An 18,123-nucleotide genomic window follows, 5' to 3' on the forward strand; every position below is an offset into this window, starting at 1 on the left:
AAAATAAGAAACAGAATGGTGGCAAAATTCAAATATGGCAAATATTGTCGAAAGCAAAAACGTTTTATAGCCCAATCCTATCCAACTTTCCAGCTCCAGTGCAACCACAATGCAACCCTGGGGTAAGGCAACAAATGTTCCCATACCTTAAGGAAGCCTCTGTAACTGTATCCCCAACCCAGGAAGTAGTGCATGCCCCATAGACACAGCAGCACCGGCACTGGAAAATTGGATCGGATTGGGCCCTTAGACTGTTAGCGGGGAGGTGTCGGTGTGGCTTTATCTTGGCGGCAAGTTCCATCACACTGGGGCTCTGACACCTTGTGTCAACTGATTCTAAATCAATACAGCACCATCCATGTTTATAAAAGACCTTTATTTTTAAAAATCTCAAGGGGCTTACAAAAAGAGTCCATAAAAATTAACAATATAGCAATTGCACACAATCCAGTGATAATAAAGCTCAAATTGTTTGCATTTTATTCTATTTTAATGGCTTCTTAAAAATGTGTCATACCCGTATGAGACTTTAGGATAGGGTGTGTGTGACAGGATGGGACAGACTCTAAAATTTAAATAAGACATGTCTTCACACAACTGTAAAGCCCTGCTGTCTTTTACAACAAACATCTATTCCGTCCAGTATTCCGATGCCAACAAGGACAGCTAGATCTGCGCAGCAAGGCAAGACGGCAAGAGCTCTTTCCAACTGTGTGTCCCCAGCACCTGGTATATTCCAAGATATACTGCCTTTAAGTGTACAGAATTTAATTATTTTTTTAAGGCAAACTGTCCACTTGAAGCATGGGTAACAATGATAACTCAATCAGTACCTTAATCACTGGTACATCCATCTGTCTTATGCATCTTGAAGACGGGGAAGCCAAATCAAAAGAATGACAGAAGAGCCCTGCTAGATCAGGTCAAAGACCCCTCTAGCCCAGCTTTCTGCTTTCCTCAATGGCTGGCCAGATGCCCTTAGAAAGCAGACAAGCAAGTCCCTGGGAGAAAAATCAGAACTCCATTTTTAATGGTCCACTTGTTTATACCCTATAGCAGATGTTCTCAGCCACGTCTCTCTATGGACATTTCCAGGGAATGACGCGCTAGAGACTCCCCTGTTGAATGTTCCCCAGCATTCTCTTGACCTCATTCTCGACGCGCATGAACTTCGCCTTCTTCCACGGGTTGACTGTCTGACGGCGGCTGCACTCCAAGTCTTCCAGCAGCAAGCCAAGATGCTGTTGCACCCGGTCCCGGTCCCAGATGGGCAGGTTCTTCTGGACCACATTCAGGATAATGGCCCAGTAGTCGGACACGTCCGCGCCCATCGTCAAGAAGATGAGCACCTTGATGCCATCGCGGTCCTTGCGCATCTCATGCAGGGCCTGCTTCCCTTCCTCGCTGATATCGTTGAAGTACAAGCTGAATGGGAGAAGAAGCAGAAAATAAAAACCTAAGACAGAACCCTCTTGGATCAGACCACAGTCCATCTAGTCCACCATCATGCTTCTCATAGCCAGCCAGATGCCTCCAGGAAGCCTAAGCGCTCCCAAAATGGTATTCAGGGATGGACTGTTCTTGAAAAATGGAGGTTCCATTTAGCCACCATGGTTATCAGCCATCATGGAGCTTTTCCGCCTCCACACATTTGTCTAACTCCCTTTTAAAGCCACCCCTCGCCAAACCTCGTGGCACTGAATTTTACAACAAATTGAATGCAAATTGTTTGGAAAAGTGGTTTTTTTTGGGTCTAAGTGTACTGCCAACCAATTTCATCAGATGACCATGAGTCCTAGCACTATGAGAAGAGGAGGAAAAACTTAATTAAAAACTTCCCCTTGGCAGTTTAACACGAAGTGTCTCTTAATGAGTCAGGACTTAGTTAATGACTGGTTTGCTTCTCTTCTTCAGAGCCATGCGAAGCCACCCTTTGCATTCTGCTGCCAGCTGGTGTCAGAAAAGCAATGCTGCAGCAGCACGAAGGGGCTCTGGCACGGAAGCAACCCATGCCTCAGCTCAGGAGCAGTGAGACAAGGGGGGGGGAGCCAATCCCAGCTCCCTCCCACCCTTACTCTGTTCACAAGAGGAAAAAAGACAGCTAGCAGGCTGTGTTTACAGGTCTCTCTGCTTGTGTGAATGAACATGGGGGATGGCCAGCTAGAGGGTGCCGGCACAGACTCACTGCACTTTGTTCAGCGTCGGATGCTTCTTGGCCTCTTCCACCAAGGCCAGCGCAGCGGCATCCGTCACAGAGTTGTAGGCTACGTCCAGGTCCTCCAGGTGCTTGTTCTGAGCCAGATGCTGGGTGATCACCTCCACGCCTTGGTTCCCCAGAGAGGTGTGGAGCAGCGACAGGTGCCTCAGGGAGCTGTTGCCGGCGACGGCTTCTGCAAGGTAACTGGCACCTTGCTCCGTCAGAGGGTTGTCTGCCAGCCTGGGAATGGCGCAAAAGCAGAACGGACGTGAGAGACAGGCTGGGCAAGGCTTTAGCCCTCCAGATGCTTTGCTGGAGCAGAGGTCTAACTAGGGCGGAGCCTGAGGGGCACCTGTCCCGGGCGCTATGCCAAGCGAGGGCACATGACTGCCCCCGGGCTCTGCCCTGGTTACAGAAGAGGTGCAGGTGACTTCATGCACCCTGTTCCTTTTCCCATGGAGAAGGAAGAAGGAATAGGTGTGCGAAGCTGCCACAGCAAGCAGCCACTCCTTCCAGGCACATGTGGCCCAAGGCAGTCACTTCTAGGTTCTCCCCAGAGGCGGGTCACAGATGGCCTCACACACCCCGTTCTTTCTGTAGAGGCTCCCAGCAAGAACAGAGAGGTGACATCACAGTCCCAGGCGCAGGGGTAGCGCCTCCCAGCTCTGTGCTGGAGAAGTCTGCTTATTTTGTTATCTACTAGGGACAAGCAGATTCCCACTCCGTTCTTGTTCCCGCATTCTGACATTCCTGGGGTCTGCTTCTGGTAGACAAACTCTAGATTTTTGGAATGTTAATCAACTTTATGCAAGAACACTGACAACAATTTTAAAAAAAAAGAAAAGGAAAAGATCCCCCACCATTTGCCCTCCCATGGTAAAAAAGTATTTTCTAACATGTATAGTGTTATGTGTAAAACTTGGGTTTAATCTGAGGAGGACCAGAGGGAAAACTGCTGCAGGAGAGGAGGCTGCAGTACCAGTGGAGGGAAGGTAGACGCTGCTGTGTGCAGAGGCCTATAAAAGGGGCTGCACAAGCGAGAGCTGGACAGACCACCAGGGAAGAGCTGCTGTGAGGAGCCTTGGAGAGCAAGCTCTGTGGAGGAAGAAAGATCACCAGGCGAGCTGGGAGAGAAGGAGCTGCAGAACAGAGCTGAAAGCTGCAGCAAGGAGCCCCTGGGAGAGCCCCTGAGAGCCAGGGAGCAACCAGCCAGCCTTTGCCTCAAGTCCTGCTGCCTCCTGCCTGCCTAGTGCCTGCCTCAGGTCCTCACTCAATCAGGGAATTTGGAACGAGGGTGTTGTTATTTTGGTCAGGTTCCATTGCTCACAATAAAAGCCTTAAAGTTACATTGGTTTCAGTGGTCTCTTTCGATCCTGCATAACAATAGTTCATAATAATTATAATTAAAATACTTTTAAAAATCAGGTTTATTCATTCTAATTTAAAAAAATGTCTGGCAAAATTCCAGAAAGAATTAGGATTCGAGTTTAGAATTCTGCTCTGGGAGGACTGGGGTTGGCCCATTCACAAAGCCAACTGAGGCACCATATTGGTCCACCTCCATCCACCCACTCACCTCCTCCTTCCTCCTCCTCCTCCACCTCTTGCCACCTCCTGAATTGTAAAAGGAAGAAGGGAGTGTGGATGAGATCCTCTAGCCTGCTACTCTCCTCTCCTTCATCCCCCTTTTCCAAGCTAGGGAGCTTGGAAGCTCCAGCACCAGAAGGTCTTGGACCAGTCCTTTGGAGGTCACCTCCTGCAGCACACCTGGCCACACTCACCGCAAGTTGCTCACCACACATTTGTCGTGAAGGAGCAGGTCTCGGATTTCCCTGCAGGCTTCTGGTCCCAGGCTGTTGAGTTGCAAGCTGGAGAGAAAACAGCACAAAGTTGTTCAGTTCTGAGCAGAGACACTCTATACTTCCTGGTCTCCCCTTCTCTTTCCTGATCTCTCATTGCCACCCTCTGGTGAAAGGCCACACTACACCCAAAAGGTCCTGAAATAATCTTGGTCACTGTTTGATTTGGGTACATTATATTCACTGCTGGAAGACTTGCCACCACTGGAAACAGGGCAACCTGGAATCTGGGAAAATGCATCTTCTGAACTGGAGATGCCAGCTGCGACTTTATGAACTTGGGACCTTATGCATGCAACACATGAGTGTCATCTCAGCCCTGGCCAGGGAAGATCATACATGAGGCTTTAAATCACTCCAGTTTAAAGCTACACTAACCAACTACCAAGGTGAATCCTCCAACACTCACTGGAGATTCTTGCATCGTAGCAAGACAGGGAAGAGAATCCTCAAGCTGTTGACATCCAGGTGGCAAGAGGCCAGGTTCAGCTCCTCCACTTCGTGACTCGTGGTGCCCATAACGGATGCCAGGACAGAGCATTTGAGAGGGGTCATTTTGACAGAGGAGAGGTTGATGGTCCTCAAGGACTGGATGGCCTCGGCGGTGAAGCGCTCGTTCTGGAACTCGTGCAGAAAGAAGAGGTAGTCCATGAGCTCGGACGGTGGCAAACCTTTTTTACTGTTGCGAATGACTGTTTTCTTCATGGCCTTGGCAATCTCAAAGACGGTCAAGTTCTTGATGGGGCAGCCCAGCTGGTCCAGGATGACCCGGTTGCGCCGCGACAGCAGACCGCCCATGAAGATGGGGAAGAGCTCAAAGACCTCATCTTCAGAGACCTCGTCTGGGTGGCGCATGGGGCCCTCCACCCCAAGGATGCTAGAGTTGATTTGGTCCAACACGTCATCGTTGAAGTAGTCTTCCTCCTTGAACATCTCCACAGCCATGGTGCGGGCAATGGTATCGCGGTCCTTGCTGCCAAACCGGCTGAAGTAGCGGGGGAACATTTTGAGGAGGTTGAAGAGCACCGGCAAGACACGCAAAGGTAGGATTTTGGAGACAATGCTGAGAACTACAGCCACGTCCTCACTCACCTTGCCAATGACCTCAGAGACCTCCTTCCCCAGCCGTTGTGCCAGAGTCTTCTTCTCGCCCAGGACCACATAGAGGGCAGCCAGGTACTCCTGCATGGCAGGAATGGTGAACACAAAGGTGTGCTCCTTGCCTGGCTGCACGCAGGGGGTCAGGAAGAAGCGGAAGACGTCGCTCCGGAAGACATTCAAGAGGTTGAGCTCGTTCTCCGTCTTCATCTCCATCTCAAAACAGCGGCGCAGGTCCTCTTCTGAGAAGGAAGTCTTCCGGGACATCACCCCATTGTAGGCCAGCTTGCCCACCGTTTTGGCCACGTACTTCATCATGGAGATGTTGGAGGGGTCCGTGCTATCCAGCACCTCCCCGCTGAAATTGAGCCTCAGGAAGCTGGTGTAGATGCCTGTGAGTGTCTGAGCAGGGGGCACCGATTTGGTGAAGTAAAGGAAGTGCAAGGTGGTGCAGACCAGCCAACAGTACGACGGCAGGAAGCAGGCCGCAGCAATCTGGTTGTGCCGCTCCAGGTTCCGCGAAAGCATCTCCACCAGGTTGTCGCGCTCGCTTGTCTCCTCTGCGGTCGCAGGGCCCGAAGCCCCACTGCAGTCGGGCTGGCTGAGGCGCATCTGGAAGTAGAGTTTCTGGAGGCTGGTGTCGGAGAAACCACAGACCTCAACGTAGCGGCCCACAAACTTGCTGGGGATTCGGCGGACGGCAGAGGGCCGTGTCGTGACGATGATGCTTGCCTGGAGGGAGGGAAGCAGAAACAGATCCACATGTGGTAAGTCAGCGGCAGACAAGGCAATTGTGTATCATGTTGTCATGCTGGTTGGTGCCACTTCCTGCTAAGCACATCTCTTCATTAACTATCCTGATAAGCAAAGTACTGAGTAGAGGAGAAGCCCCTGCTATGGGGTGGCTCATTGTTCAGAGTACAGTAGAGCAGAGATTCTCAAACCGTTATCACTAGTACCCACTTTTTAGAATGACAATCTGTCAGGACCCCCTGGAAGTGATGTCATTAACCTGGACGTGCTGTCACGGCTGGAAGAGACATTTAGGCTTTAGGCTTCTAGCCTAAGCCACGATCAGCCAAAGGTCCCATTACACAGCGCATTCATGCTGTTACTTTGCGTAGCTCAGAATTCAAGCATTCCAGCTTGGAAGTCAAAGCACAATATAGACTTGGCTCCTTCTCCAACCACACAGCCCTCCCCCCTTCCAGCCTCCCATCTTTCCGCCTCTTCAGGGCAAAGCACCAGGCCTCTCTCCCACCAGGAGCCCGCCCTTCCCATCTGCTATGTACCCTGGATTTTCAGCTCTGTATTGGTAATGGTTACTGAGCTAGGTGTTATGTGACCTACCTGAAACTGGCTCGGTATGTACCCAGTGGGTCTTGACCCACAGTCTGAAAAATGCTGCAGTAGAGCATGGAAGGCAAAGGTCTAAAACTGTAACCACACTGACTTGGTCTCACTGCAACAGACAATTGTCGGTTTGCACATGTTTGAATGAACTGAACAACTGCACATCAAAAGAGCCCAGGTAGGTCGCTGTTTGGGATCCAAGAGGGAAAGAAGTGCACCTGTGAGTGTACCTTGACCTTGCCCCCCACGACTTTTAAGTAACCGTCACACAAACCTCTGGCATCATGTACTTCCTCAGGAGATTGACCACAACAGCAGACGCGAGGATCGGCTCGTTTGGGTCACAGCAGAGCTCAGTGTGGGCCAAGTGGAAGTCCAGGTTGAGGCGGTCCAGGCCGTTGAGGACAAACAGCACCTTGAGGTTGGCAGAGCCCAGCACGGGCACCACTTCCCGGAGGTGGAGGTACTTCTTGGTGATCATGCGCCGCAGGGAGATTGGCGCTGTGCTTTGAGACAGGTCCTCGCAGGAGAAGGGGACCAGCAGCTCGAAGCGTGGCAAGCGCCCATGGCACCAGTCCATCACCATCTTCTTGATGAGGGTGCTTTTCCCGGTGCCGACGGTGCCATACAGCACCACGTTCTTCACCTGGCGCCCGCAGGCGTCCACGTCAAAAAGGTTCTGGAGGCCGATGGTGTGACTGCGGGAGGCCTGGAGCTGGTTCTGGATCGTCAGCTCAGGAGGGGGCTTCAGGATCTCCTCCAGTGAGCTCTCCCGGATCACTGGGTCCACATGGATGGTGTCCAGGGAGAAGGAAGGGCCAAACTGCCGCTCCTCGTTAGGCTGCTGGCTGAACCAGTCGCCCAGGGCCTTCCGGTGCTTCTGGATGGCTTCTGAGAAAGAGGAGAGTGTGAGGAGCCCTTCGTCACCCTAAGAGCTGGGCCCAATGATGCATAAGAACATAACAAGAGCCCTGCTGGATCAGGCCAAAGGCCCATCTAGTCCAGCTTCCTGTATCTGATAGTAGCACATCGGATACCTCAGGGACCAACAAGACCACAAGAGACCTGCATCCTGGTGCCACTCCTTTGCATCTGGCATTCAGAGACAGCCTACTTGTAAAACCAGGAGGTTGCACATACCCATCATGGCTTGTAACCAGTGATGAATTTTTCATCCATCAATCTGTCCCATCCCCTTCTCAAGGCACCTAGACCAGACACCATCAACACATCCTGTGGCAAGGAGTTCTACATATCAATTACACGCTGGATAAAGAAACATTTTCTTTTTGCCAATTGTAGTGGACATCCCCTAGTTCTAGTGTTGTGTGAGCAGGAAAAGAACATCCCCTCTGTCCACCGTATCCACTCCCTGCATAATCTTGTACATCTCAGTCATGTTCCCCCTCAGGCGACTTTTTTCTAGACCAGGGGTGTCCAAAGTTTTTGGCAGGAGGGCCACATCATCTCTCTGACACTGTGTCGGGGGCCGGGGGGGGGGGAAGAATTAATTTACATTTCAAATTTGAATAAATTTACATAAGTTTACATACATGAATATATTAAAGATGAACTTATATGAATGGATGAAGGTCTTGCAATAGCTCAAGGCCTATAAAAGGCCTTTCACAAAGCAAGGCTGGCCTTTCCTTTGCTGCCACTACTGCATCACAGACATGAAACAGCAAGCAGTGTAGGAAGCCCTCATCCACAGCTCATGCGAGAGGTCAAACTGTTGCCCTCACGCTGAGAGCAGTTGTGTCGGTCCAGTGTGGGCTCCAACAAATCTCCAGAGGGCCAGAGGCTCATTGGAGACTGGGGGCTCCCTGAGGGCTGCATTGAGAGGTCACGAGGGCTGCATGTGGCCCTGGGGCCTGGGTTTGGGCACCCCTGTTCTAGACCAAAGAGCCCCAAATGCTGTAGACTTCCCTCATAAGGGAGGTACCCCAGCCCACTAATCATCTTGGTCGCTCTCTTCTGCACCTTTTCCAGTTCCACTATATCCTTTTTGAGATGTGGTGACTAGAACTGGACAACACACATGTTGCATCATACAGTGATCCTTCATCTGACTGTGATGGCATAAGAGGCCCTTGGACTTACCAGCAGTGGCCACATTCTTTAGCATCTTCTGGCTCAGCTGGGGGGAGACAGGCTGAGGTGATGTCACTGGGTATCCTCCCTGATGACGGGCAAAGCTCCTGAATGTGGATAAGGGAAGGCGCAAGATCCAGTGAGAACATCAGGTGATTGTTAACCAGAAAGAAGACAGCAAGTGCTATAAGGTTGGCCTAGTGGCTCAGGGGCAGATCACCCCATGAACCAGACCCTGGGACACCCGAATCTATCAGTACAAATCTACTTCCAAGGACCTAGAGGTCAGAGATTTTAACACAACCTTCTGAAACTGTTCTTCAGAGCTATGGAAAGACTTTCTCAAAGGCAACCCTTTAATACTCCCACTTTATAGGTAAGGAACACTGAGGTTGAGAGTTCAGTGAGCACAGAAAATTTTTTTCCCTTTGCAATTGGGAAAAAAAACAAACACACTGCTGGGAGTCAAACCCCTTTTCTGATCTACTGCAAATCACCCAGAGGTCTACCATAGATCTGATCTCATATCCCAAATGCACCGTTTTAAAGGGGTAGCTTCTCATTGATTCAGCTTGTCCCAGCCAAGCATGCTATCCCTTGACTGCTGGTGTTGCCCTTGTGTTTTCTCTTAGGCTGTGTCCCTCTGAGACTAGATGCCACCTTCTAGCTTCTTTTGCTGTGTATTATTATCATAATTATTATTAATATCCTTTATACCACCCCTCCTCCAACAAGCTCAGCATGCTGTCCATAGTTCCTCCCCGCCTTTTGCCCTCACAACAATCCTGTGAGGTAGGTAAGAGTGACTGGCCCAAAGTCACCCAGAAAGCTTTGTGGCTGAGTGGAGATTTCAACCTGGACCTTGCAGGTCTAAGTCCACCTTTTGAACACCATCCTGGCGGTCAGGATGTAAGCCCCTTTGTGAATGGTTACTGTCGAAAATCAGGAAATGAAGAACAACCTTACCTGAGGGGTGAGGACAAGGAGCACAAAGTCCGGTCCATCTGGAGAAGCCTTTGGAGGAGAAAGCTGCTCCCTGCACACAAAGAAGAAAGGGGAGGTGCTTGGGATAGCATCTCATTCATCTCATGTATTTCCTTTATTGAAATCTAGTACATTATTGTTACTTACAGGGTACCATCAAATGCTGTCCAATTCCCTTTTAAAAGGATCTAGACCAGGTGCCATCACCACATCCTGTGGCAAGGAGTTCCACAAATTAATTACACACTGGCTTGAAAAGATATACTTTCTTTTCTGCTCTTTGGCATATGTTGTATTTCTTTCTTTCTTTTTCTTTTTTAATGATGAAGCCCCAACACATTGGACAGAAGGTCTGGGAAGAATAATACAGCAAGTGACTGCATTCCAGGCTTCCAGGGTCAGATCACTGACTCCGCTGCTCAAGACTCCTGCTCTGACTGACAGCAACAACTCTCTGGTAAGAACTGTTCTAGGAGCTCTTCAAAAGCAGAAGTGTTGGGCAAGAGACCCTGGTTTGGGGGGCGGGGCGGGCGCTTCTGCCTGCTAAGCTTGTGATCTTGATGGGAGCTGAGTTTCCTCCCCATGAAAGAAATAAAATGACAAAGTTCCCTGCCCCAAAGAGTTTACAGTTTCCACATTGGCTGCTTGAGCAAGGAAGGGATGGAAGATGCAAGGCTAACAATTCACAGGGAGTGGGGAGGATGGAATGAGAAAGACAGGAATTAAATGGGATGAAAGTGAGCCCTGGCATTCGCATATATTTAGGCTTAGTAGGCAGGGCTAAGTGAGAAAGCCAGTGGTGGGTTTTGAGGAAGAACTGCAAGGGACGGCATCACATAGATGTCCTGGGAAGGCATTCTAGGCAGCAAAGGCAAATGCTACACACGGCACACCCTGCATGGAAGAGCGACATGCTCAGGGGCACTTGATTCCTTCCCCCACTTCCAGGACTTTGCTTGGGCTCCCCAAGGAACAAACTCTGCCTCACCCAATGCAAAGTCGGGATGCATTTTGGAGCGATGGTGTCTCTGCACTTCTGCCGGGAGTTGTCGGGTCACCTCCGTCTGCTCCAGCCAGTCCCTTCCCAGGAAAGACGACTCCTGAACCGCATGGTGCTGCGAGCCTCCCCTTCAGCTGAAATGCAGGTGGAAGGTCAGAACAGATGGCACAACCCTTAGAACCTTTGGCAGGCGACATGCAGCCTCCCCAAGACCTCCTGGCTGAAAGCTGGTTCCAGGCCTGCCCTTTTTCTGTCTGACATCCAGGAGTGAGAGGACCAGCCAGGATGTGTTTTCCGGACAAGTGGCCCGTTGGGATGGGAGCCCATCCTTGGCCACCTTTCTTTCTTCTCCTTCTCCCACACGTCACTGCAGAGCCAGCCTTTGGGGGCCCCTGATAGTCTCCACCTTCCCAGCTGCCTCCTGCTGCCCTAGCCAGGCACTGAGAAGCATCTGGGCCTCCCCCTCCCCTGCGAGAAGCAGGCTGGGAAGAGCTTCTGCCGCCAAGTCAGCCAGAGTGACACATTGAGGGCTGCTTTTGCTGCAGAGGCCTGGCTGGAGAGCACGCCAGGCTGCAGAGGCAGGCGAGAGCATCGCTTTGGCATTCCTGCCACAACAGCCAGGTCATCCAAGGTGTCCGTTTTAAAAATGGGTGCGCATCAAGTCCCAGTTTTGCACCAAAGCAGCTGGGAAGTGTTGCTCCCAGGATAAATCCTGCACATTGGCGATGCTGTTGCAAAGCTCCTTCCACAAGCATCTGTGAGCCTTTTTTGGAAGGCAAGGCTCAAGAGGTCTTTCCTTCTTGCTTCTGCATGCATGACGGGGTGGGGGTGGGCGGGCTGGATGCACTCAAAACCCTGAGATTTTGGGGGTGGGGTCTGTTGTGCCACCCTTGGGGGATGGGGGGATTTCAAACTGGGGGGATTTCAAACTGGGGCACGAGCCAGCAAGAACCCCCAAATGACCTCAAGTTAAGTCATTCGCCTGCCATTCACCCCACCCCTAACTGGAGAAACAGACTCATTTGTGGTAAACTAGCAACCCTAGTAAAGAGCTATAGGGCAGGGTCTGTGCCCAGATGTAAGAAGCAGCAGCCCTCCCATCACCAAGGCTGCACTTCCACACACACTTCACTGGATTAGTGTCACCCCTCCAGGACTGGCCTGGAGATTGCAGGAGTCAGCATCAGTCCCTTGGGCGATGACTGAAAGCAACCCTGGAGGTTGCATCAAGTCCTCCTGGGCTTAATGACATGACATCATTTCCGGGGACAATCACCCAGGAGGAGCCTCAGACAAGTTGGCAACCATAACCTGGGAGTAAAACTGGGATCTGCAGGTCTGAGCAGTGAGATGAAGGTCCCAATCCTAGAATGGCAGCTCAGATGGAAGGTGCAGAATCAGACACTGGCTGCAGCCACCAAGGAGTTAAGCCTGGAGCCTCCAGAGCAGCTGGGTGTGCCTCCTCTCACCTGTCATTACCTGCAGATCCAGGCCTGTTGCCATTCATTCTTTGATTCACCTATATCCCTCTCCATACATTTGCAAACAAGCAGTGCCCCCAAATGCAAAGGGCTTGGCAAGAACTGTATTTCTCAGGCCAGTTGGCTTCTGGATCTTTCCTATAGATAATGTTATTAATGAGATGGTGGTACACTGTTGCTCTCCCTCAGCCCTTTGAATACACAAGGCAATAGGGCCAACATGGTCACTGCCATTGAATGACTCAGCAGCCCATTTGGGCCAAAAGGGTCAAAACCAGATAGAAAATACGGGAAAAATCGGGGATTTTTCAGCTCAGTTCTTAGTGGTCCAGAAAGTCTCTCCAGCCATGAATGAAATGGCTGTTGTTCATTCAAAGCCAGCCCAAACAAGAGGGTCCTATTACAGCATTTTTGGAGGACACTGAGGCTCAGATGTCCTCAGGGAACTGGGAGGGAGGGAGGGCCCCCCCCCCACAACTATGGGGCAGTGACCCAAGACAGCCTTATTTCCTTGTGGTCTGAACCTGATGTTTGGAAAGCATAACTCAGAGGCCATTCACTGGTCTCAAGTGTTGCAGTGGGTGGAGTTACACTGTGGTTTCTGCTCTTTGAGCTGCTTTGATTCTTCCTGCATTCTCAGGAGGGCTAAACTTCTGAAAGCAAGCAAAGACTGCTAAACTAACTACCCATTTCTGCCCCCCCCCCCCACGAGCCAACCCAGCCCCTGCATAATTCCCCCACCCACCCAGGGCAGAGGTACAAAGCCATTTCCATTCATGCTTAGCCACAGATGTGGTCCAGGGTTCACAAGACAACTTGGCACACCAGAGAGCCCAGGCTGGACCAGTGTGGCTCTTCCTGCCCCAAAGATTACCTGCAGTGGAGGTTCATCCCAGATGGTGTTGAGTCCCAGTGTCCTTGGCTTTATTTAGGAGTCTCCTGTGGACAAGTGTCTGTTGTGTGTCTGGGCCTGTTCTTATCAAGCCCGCTGCCGAATCTGGTAGGCTTGTGCTGTGTTCCCTACAAACTTCTCTCTCTCTCTCTCTCAGTTTATTTTTGTCTTCTCTCTCTGACAAGCCTCTTTGCACTCGTAATTTCCTGCAAGGGCAAGCCCTTCCCACTGGCTCTACAACTGGCTGTCTCACAGCTGGCAAACACACGAGCAGGGAGGGGAGGAGCGAAGCAGAGAGGAGGATTGCAAGACTCTGCACTGCCACAGAGAAGATTTATTCCAACACAGGAAATGCATCCAACAAGATTTGCTGCAGGTGGCGTTTCTCCATTAAACAGCAAGTGTCAATGCTGAGCTAGAGTTGCCAACTTCTCTTTCCAGAAAGGCTAGAAAGTCTACACATGTTTCTAGTCCTCAACAAGTAGGATTTTCCATTTTGCCACACCTCTTGTCCTAATTCAGTGTGGAAGGGATTGTCACGACCAAATTGGCTTTTTCAGTCACACTAAACACCGTTTCAGACCACCATTCAGAGCGTGATACCATAGTCTTCTGAAGGATGCCAACAGAGCTTGTCCTAATCTATTGTGTACCAAACCAAGATCCAAGTTGCTGCCATCAGCAGGGAAAATGGGATTTCACCAACAAAACTCCTTGCACATCCATGTAGTCAAGTGAGACGAGAAACTCTCTCTTACCCTTTTAGAATTCTTCCCCTCAAATAATTCCCTACTACCCCTTTGTTGGTTGAAGATTCACCAACTGGGAGCTCTCCAGGCCATAGTGATTACTGCAGAGTAAGGTTTTTCTGCCCATTTTCTCAAATCCTAAGGTAGTATTGTAGATAGGCCGAGCTTTGCCATCAGAGCCAAGTCAAGACTATCTCTTCATCTGCGTTTCTTCTCTCAGCAACCAAATACATGTGCAGTATTCTTGAGAGGGTTGAACTGGAACTACAGGGAGAGAACCACACAGAGACATGACTAAGGACAGATTTTCCAGATTTTCCAGTTCCTGGGTTCCTGCCTGGATGGATAAATGAACAGGGCAGGAATGCAACAGCCAGTCCTCCTTCCATAGATAGATCATTATGCAATGACCCTCCCTCCCTTCCAACAAATAGCACTATTTTGCTTTAAAATACAAAATGCAATGAAAACAATAAATGTCCAGAATTCTTCACCAGTGCTCCAGTCATGCTGAACGGGAAGCAATTAAAGGGACAGAGGCTGCCCATGGGTATTGTATTGGCAACCTTCAGTCTCGAAAGACTATGGTATCGCGCTCTGAAAGGTGGTTCTGGCACAGCGTCTGGTGTGGCTGAAAAGGCCAATCCGGGAGTGACAATCCCTTCCACACCGGGAGCAAGTGCAGTCTGTCCCTGGTCTGTCTCCCTGGCTATGGGCCTTCCTTCTTTGCCTCTTAGCCTCAGACTGTTGGCAAAGTGTCTCTTCAAACTGGGAAAGGCCATGCTGCACAGCCTGCCTCCAAGCGGGCCGCTCAGAGGCCAGGGTTTCCCACTTGTTGAGGTCCATCCCTAAGGCCTTCAGATCCCTCTTGCAGATGTCCTTGTATCGCAGCTGTGGTCTACCTGTAGGGCGCTTTCCTTGCACGAGTTCTCCATAGAGGAGATCCTTTGGGATCCGGCCATCATCCATTCTCACGACATGACCAAGCCAACGCAGGCGTCTCTGTTTCAGCAGTGAATACATGCTAGGGATTCCAGCACGTTCCAGGACTGTGTTGTTTGGAACTTTGTCCTGCCAGGTGATGCCGAGAATGCGTCGGAGGCAGCGCATGTGGAAAGCACTCAGTTTCCTCTCCTGTTGTGAGCGAAGAGTCCGTGACTCGCTGCAGTACAGAAGTGTACTCAGGACGCAAGCTCTGTAGACCTGGATCTTGGTATGTTCCGTCAGCTTCTTGTTGGACCAGACTCTCTTTGTGAGTCTGGAAAACGTGGTAGCTGCTTTACCGATGCGCTTGTTTAGCTCAGTATCGAGAGAAAGAGTGTCGGAGATCGTTGAGCCAAGGTACACAAAGTCATGGATAACCTCCAGTTCATGCTCAGAGATTGTAATGCAGGGAGGTGAGTCCACATCCTGAACCATGACCTGTGTTTTCTTCAGGCTGATTGTCAGTCCAAAATCTTGGCAGGCCTTGCTAAAACAATCCATGAGCTGCTGGAGATCTTTGGCAGAGTGGGTAGTGACAGCTGCATCGTCGGCAAAGAGGAAGTCACGCAGACATTTCAGCTGGACTTTGGATTTTGCTCTCAGTCTGGAGAGGTTGAAGAGCTTTCCGTCTGATCTGGTCCGGAGATAGATGCCTTCTGTTGCAGTTCCAAAGGCCTGCTTCAGCAGGACAGCGAAGAAAATCCCAAACAAGGTTGGTGCAAGAACACAGCCCTGCTTCACTCCGCTTCGGATGTCAAAAGAGTCTGATGTGGAGCCATCGAAGACAACAGTGCCCTTCATGTCCTTGTGGAAAGATCTGATGATGCTGAGGAGCCTGGGTGGACATCCAATCTTGGGGAGAATCTTGAAGAGGCCGTCTCTGCTGACCAGGTCGAAAGCCTTTGTGAGATCTATGAAGGCTATAAAGAGTGGCTGTCGTTGTTCCCTGCATTTCTCCTGCAGTTGTCTAAGGGAGAATACCATATCAGTGGTGGACCTGTTGGCTCGGAATCCACACTGCAATTCTGGATAGACGCTCTCTGCAAGTACCTGGAGCCTCTTTAGTACAACTTGGGCAAACAGCTTTCCTACAACGCTAAGGAGAGAGATGCCGCGGTAGTTGTTGCAGTCACCCCTGTCACCTTTGTTCTTGTACAGCGTGATGATGTTTGCATCCCTCATGTCTTGAGGTACTCCACCTTCTCTCCAGCAGAGACAGAGGATTTCATGCAGCTCAGTGACGATGATCTCTTTGCAGCATTTTAGGACTTCAGCAGGGATGCTGTTTTTTCCAGGTGCCTTGCCAAAGGCAAGGGAGTCCAGGGCCACGTGAAGTTCTTCTAGGGTTGGTTCACTGTCAAGCTCTTCCAGCACAGGCAGGCACTCAATGTTGTTCAGCGCTTCTTCGGTGACTACATTTTCTCTGGAATATAGCTCAGAGTAGTGCTGCACCCAGCGTTCCATCTGCTGTGCCCGATCCTGGATGACCTCGCCTGTGGCAGACTTCAGAGGGGCAATTTTCTTCTGTGTTGGACCTAGGGCCTGCTTGATACCATCATACATCCCCTTGATGTTGCCCGTGTCAGCTGCTATCTGTATCTCGGAACAGAGCTGGAGCCAGTAGTCGTTAGCACATCTCCTGGCAGTCTGTTGGACTTTGCTGCGAGCAGTTCGGAGGACCTGCAGGTTGCGCTCACTGGGACAGGCCTTGTATGCTGCTTGAGCTCTCCTCTTTTCCTCAATGACTGGTGTCAACTCCTCAGAGTGGGCTTCAAACCAGTCTGCTGCCTTGTTGGTCTTCTTGCCGAATATGGACAAGGCGGTGTTGTAAACGGTATTCTTGAAATGTTCCCATCTGTTGGATGCGTTTGCGTCGGCCGGGCCTGGAAGAGATTCCTCAAGCGCTTGTGCAAATTCCTCCACTTTTCTCTGATCCCGGGTCTTGCTGGTATCAATGCGAGGTCTTCCTTCCTTTTTTGTGTGATACAGTCGCTTTGTTTGCAGTTTCACTCTGCTGCACACCAGGGAGTGGTCAGTGTCGCAGGCAGCACCATGATAACTGCGTGTGATCTTGATGCTGGGAAGGCTGGAGCATCTGGTGAGGATCAGGTCGAGCTGGTGCCAGTGCTTTGATCTTGGATGTCTCCAAGAGACTCTATGTTGGGGCTTTGTGTTGAAGAACGTGTTGCTGACACAGAGACCGTGACGACAGCAAAACTCTAGCAGGCGTTGGCCATTTTCGTTCATCCTCCCAGTGCCAAACTGACCTAAGCAAGTGGGCCATGAACTGTTATCAGCACCAACTCTAGCATTGAAATCGCCGAGGATGAACAATGGCTCTTTTACAGGGATTTTCTTGACAGTGGTGGCCAGGTCATCATAGAATTTGTCTTTGGCTTCTGCTGGAGACGACAGAGTCGGTGCATAAGCACTGATGAGAGTGATAGGTCCTGCTGATGACTGGAGCTGCAGGGACAAAATTCTTTCACTTCCCACAGTAGGTGGGATGATGGATTTCAGCAGGGTATTTCTGACCGCAAAGCCAACGCCATGTTCCCTGGTTTCGTTTGGTGGTTTTCCCTGCCAGAAAAATGAGAAATTTCTCTCCTTGACAGATCCGGAATCTGGCAGCCTAGTCTCTTGAAGGGCGACGATGTCCATCTGCAGTCTGCTCAGCTCCATGTCGATGACAGCTGTTTTGCGTGCGTCGTCTATTTCTTGCAGGTCATCATAGAAGCCAGGTGTCATTGTCCTAATGTTCCAGGTGCCCAGCTTTAGGGCAGTAGTTTTCTGTTTTCTGTTGCATGGTGCAGAGTTGTCGATCCGCTTGTCGGTTTTCACCCTAAACCCCACGCACCCCATGAGGTTAACGGACCGTGGCAAGGCAACACCTTACTGGCTGGGGACTGCCCAGCTTAAGGCGGGCGGTAGCTGCCCAATGAGATGCAATGATCTCTCCCACCGTCGGAAGCAGCCCCTGGCGTCATGCTCTACGCCAATCGAGCAAAGACTTATAACCGGTAAACTGCTGCTTCCCGTGTTGTGCCGATGCCGTATGGCGAAGTTGGAGTGTCCTCTCCAGTGCGCAAAGCCTGGGTAAAGAAGGTATGGAGGATAGTCTGTTACCCATGCAGCAAATCCCCCCTCTCCACGTCGCTGGAATGGTCCAATGGAAAGGCAGAAGCCAATACGGTTGGTTCCAGCGGCGTCGCAGGAGTTGCCAGAACGTGACTGTGTTCAGCCATGAACTGCCTAAGGGACTCCGGCTCCGGATTTTGCCTCGAGGTTGACTCCTGAAGCCTTTTCCAGAACTGGATGTAGCCACAAGGCAGTGGAGGTTTGAGGTCAGAGTTTCCTTCTCTTAGATGAGAAGAGAAACCCATGAGAAGCCCATGGGTAGCTTTTAACTAAAGGCACAGAAAAAACCCTTAA

The 18,123-nt window shown here is 50.7% G+C and overlaps 1 protein-coding gene across 1 annotated transcript; it reads right to left on the reverse strand.

The window, feature by feature from the left end:
- Positions 1–575: 575 nt before the first annotated feature.
- On the reverse strand, positions 576–13,104 carry NLRX1 (NLR family member X1). The gene is made up of 9 exons (XM_066639684.1): positions 12,941–13,104; positions 10,574–10,719; positions 9,568–9,637; positions 8,611–8,708; positions 6,782–7,398; positions 4,466–5,886; positions 3,979–4,065; positions 2,186–2,437; positions 576–1,425 (listed from the first exon to the last, which is right to left on the reverse strand). The coding sequence occupies exons 2-9, from the start codon at positions 10,593–10,595 to the stop codon at positions 1,107–1,109; spliced, it is 2,886 nt and encodes a 961-aa protein (XP_066495781.1). The 5' UTR covers positions 10,596–10,719; positions 12,941–13,104; the 3' UTR covers positions 576–1,106.
- Between the last annotated feature and the right edge of the window lie 5,019 nt (positions 13,105–18,123).

The sequence above is a fragment of the Tiliqua scincoides genome, chromosome 11, assembly GCF_035046505.1.
Source record: "Tiliqua scincoides isolate rTilSci1 chromosome 11, rTilSci1.hap2, whole genome shotgun sequence".
Lineage (NCBI taxonomy): Eukaryota > Metazoa > Chordata > Lepidosauria > Squamata > Scincidae > Tiliqua > Tiliqua scincoides.